The sequence below is a fragment of the Atta colombica genome, unplaced genomic scaffold (genome assembly GCF_001594045.1).
Source record: "Atta colombica isolate Treedump-2 unplaced genomic scaffold, Acol1.0 scaffold166, whole genome shotgun sequence".
Classification (NCBI taxonomy): Eukaryota; Metazoa; Arthropoda; class Insecta; order Hymenoptera; family Formicidae; genus Atta; species Atta colombica.
Genome location: NW_017259257.1, coordinates 988,146 through 992,414, shown reverse-complemented (window position 1 = coordinate 992,414; position 4,269 = coordinate 988,146). Strand labels below are relative to the sequence as shown.

The window sequence follows — 4,269 nt, the reverse complement described above, 5'->3', positions numbered from 1 at the left end:
ATATTTAATATAAATATAAATATAAAATTATATATCTTTAAGCACGGAGAGAAAGAGAGAGAGAGAGAAAGAGAGAGAGAAAAAGAAAGAAAATTATATGTATTATACATTTGCTTAAAACAAAATAAGCTTATAACTTAAAAATCAATTAGAAAAATTCACAAAAATTATTAAAATCTTAATGGGAAAATTATTCTAAAAAGATCATTTTTAAGACGATTCGCCTTTCTTAAAAGTCAAAAAATTAAGAAATTATACAAAACTCGAAAATTTCTCTTGATTACCTTCAGAAACTTCTCATTTTTAAATCTTTAATTATTTTTCACATTTAGGTACCAACATTTGCCTACGAGAAACGGCTTTCGAGAATTGAAACGCTGCGTCTGGCAATCACATACATCGCCTTCATGGGAGAGTTACTCGGTATCGAGTCAAGTAGTCCGAAAACGGAGTACATACCACGAGAATACTACTTGCCGAACTGAACTCTTTTCTCTCTTTCCACGATTAATAAGCGCTCACGCGCCGATGCGAGCTGATATCCTATCGACGGAAAATTTCTAGTCAGCGAGAAATCAGTCTTCCATTATTAATTAGTATTATAGCGTTAAGTCTCGAAGTGTAATTTAACGTCCGCATGTGACTCATATTATACGATTTTCGACAATATTAGCCGATTTTTATTTCAATCCATTAATTTTTTCGATACTACTACTTTTGGAGTTGTTCAGAAACTATTAGTACGAAAGAAATGTAAAATAAATAGTTACATTATAAAAAATTCTATAAATTTCCGAGCATCTCTCACTTGTTTTAGTATCGAAAGAATTAAATTTTCTGTCAATCAAACTTTTTTCTTATTACGCTGACAATAATCTTGCAATGCTTTGTCGTTTCGTTTTTGTAATAAATCTTGTGCGATTGAAGGGAATAATTGCAATATTAAGGAATAAAATTAAACTTCTCTGTCTTTTACTTTTCATAAATATGCGCTGTATATTTAGATGACGTTGGATTGCAGCGAAAAAAAGAACCATTTTTTGACTTGGAGCTTGTGTTGATAAAATTAATTGATAATGATATCAGAATATCATACATATCGGAATTGTAAAATTAAGAAGTTATACTTTTTACGATATTAGTGAAAATATATTCATCGAGAAATTGCTTTTGTTTTCGCAATACGACCCTATCTTACATCATTGTAATTTCTGATTTTAATTATTGCTAAATATATAAGTATACTATATGTATGAATTGTGGAAATAAATAAGTGTCAAAATAAGTTAAAATAAAAATTTAAGTAATATATTATGTCTGGCATTTTGAACTTACTTTCGTGTGAATTCTGGAAATGACTTAAAATATTTCTCGGTTAAATTTTCATAAGCCATAATTTTTAAATACATTTTTATACGAAAAAAGATTATTATAATTTTTGTAAGCTGCATTATTGTAGCCCAGTCAACACCAAAAATAAATTAATATATATTATAATTTTATTATACTATATTATAATATTTTGCTCTTAACAACGTAATTGTTACTGAATACTAATGTTACATTACATTTATTATATATTGTTAAGATTATAACATTTGATATTATATATTCCCTACAGCACAAAGTTGCATAAAAAAAACATTGCAATATATTGCAAAGATTTTACAGCGATATTGTTGTAAATTCTGTGCTGTATGGGATATTACTCTTCATTGTGTCAACTGGGATTGTATTCATATATCTATATATCTCTATGTATATATTTTAAAGCATCTTTTAGACATGTCGTTGTACATTTGACATATATAATATGACTTTTTTACTTTTTCTAAAAATATCTTTAAAAGTTAAAAATGCATATACAAATTCACTTAGCACATGTGTATATTATTTAATTTAATTTTCCGAATTAAATTAAATAATATAATACACTTGTATTATATTGTAACTTGCAAGTATTCAATTGTTCAGCTTTCCATCCCTTATACATAATAAAGTTTACTCTAATGGCAATACGCGAAGGGAACGAGTCATTATACAAAGAGGAACTCTGCACGTACATCGCTCGATAGTGGTTCGTCGTGTTATCGATGGAACCTACACGTTATCAGCGTTCTGAAGAAACCTGCGTGAGATAAACCATTCGATTTACTTGGCGTCGGTATCTTGCAAGTATATCCCTTCTTATCGACCCTGCGTTGATAGAACGGCATAATCTCGCGAGATCAAAAGACCGACGATACTATAGAACGTGGTCGCACTATAAGGGGATAAGGGGTTGACCGAGAGGAACCGGTGGCCACCCAAGAAGACAGTCTCCTTTCTCTCTGTGCTGAGCCGGCCGTTTAACAGGACCCCCTTTGATCTTTTCTTTTTTTCTTCATTCGATTTTTGTTTCTTTTTCCTTGCTTTCTTAAAGTTGCCGCTGAGAGATCGCTCGCTTACGTGAGAGGGAGAGGAGACCGAATGGAGACGTTCTCCGTGCTCGAACGACGCAAGTGAGCTTGTTAGGCTGACGTCTCAATTTTAACGCTCTCGATTGGGAGTCGAGAAGTCGCAAGGTTTCGGAGGCGAAGAGAGATACGTTGAAAGAAAGAGAAAGAGAAAAAGATACTGAGGGTGGGCCCCGCATGCATGGCGGCGTTCGCATAAGCGCCAGAAAGGGCCACACGCATTCACCTTTCGCGTATGTATATGAGCGAATACGTATGTGTATTTACACAAGCACATGTACATGGCGAAAGTACGCATTCTAGATGCCGCGTTCGGAATAAAGACAAGTCCTGAGAAGACAAGAAGATAAAGTACACGCAGCGGAGAGAACGGGGAGAGGTAAAATAACGCGGATTAAAAGGGCTCTCTATCGGATCATGGAAAGAACAGGGAGAGAGGGGGAGAACAGAGAGGAGAAGAGGCACCCAAAGGGGGCGGAAGGGAGAAGACAACGGTGGGTGGCGTCGGGGATGAAACCCGCGGGGAAAAGAAGAAATGCGAAGATAGGAGCCTTGGCTCATAATAGGTGGAGAGGCCGGCGCCTCTCGTAGCATCACCACGTGGCATGCGGCCAACTACTGTCTCCTGATCAATATGCTTACGGCTACCTCGCCTCTCTTTCTATCCCTTTCCTCTCGTACCGTCTCTCTTTTGCGTCTCTCCGTCGTAAGAGATGGATCACACATTTCGGTGACGCGATGCGATGCGTTATCTGACGATACCGAGGTATCTGGCGTGCCAAAGGTAACCGAGAAAATCAAGTCACCGTTCTTCTTTCACAGGATCATCGCGATCGTGATGTGCAATCGAGGGATCGACTTTCTACGCGACATATCTGATCAATATATTAGATAAAAGAGATGTGGCTTCTTTTCAATCCGAAAAGAAGTTTCCCAATTTTTTTTTTAAAAAACCTGCATTGATAATCTTGCTTCAAAACTAGATTCGATAGATAAATGATAAAAATGTATTCTTGCTCTCTAAATTCTTTGAAGTCTCTGAATTCTTTAAAAAATCTCACTTTAAAGAATAAAAATTGAGGTAGTCTTGAAAAAGAGTGGCTGAATTTTCAATCTTCAAGAATAAGATTTCTCTTTAGACTCTTTAGAAAGACAATTTAGTCTATAAAAGTTTTAGAAAGTATCACAATCAATTGAAAAAATATTACTATATCTTTCGTTAAAATGGTTAAAATGTTCAAAACGTTCGCATTCGTTGTAGTGAGAACGTATTATTATTTTAAATGTTAATGAAGTTTGGTAAACTAGAGTTGTAACAAATAGATGTATTTTTCTGCCAAAGAACGACTGAAACTATAAATGTCTGCAGTGCGAAGAAAATATCGTATGTGATAACGAATAAATCTGAAGATCGTTTTTCAAGTGGAGTCCAATTTTTTTTTATTCTCAAGAGGTAATTATCTATCGGTGACGTTACAAATATATGTGCAAGCGCATCATTTTTGTGAACAAAAGATCTATGGTAATCCTTGCTCCCGAGAATTCCGAGGAGATAGATGTCTTGTGTAATCATCGCGTGGATAGGACAAATTGGTCATCCGTTTCCACTCGAATGTTGTCTTATCATCGACGAAATTTTCTCGCCATGATATACCGTTAGCGCCTAACAGGTGGTCCCCGTTCGCGCCGACCGGCGGCCTCACTCACAATCGGTCGACGTTGCTAATGATATCGAAATCATTGCGATGCTGTGCGATTCGTCGTCCGTAGTACCATGCGTTAGTCACGTGGTGGTGACCGCTCCGAGTGATCT

General features: G+C 35.7%; 1 protein-coding gene across 1 annotated transcript in view; it reads left to right on the top strand.

Moving 5' to 3' along the window:
• Window positions 1-485, top strand: part of LOC108686232 — a 6,010-nt gene extending 5,525 nt beyond the window's left edge. The window contains 1 exon segment of the mRNA XM_018191414.1: window positions 331-485. Coding sequence (XP_018046903.1) covers window positions 331-485 — 155 coding nt within the window.
• Window positions 486-4,269: the final 3,784 nt, after the last annotated feature.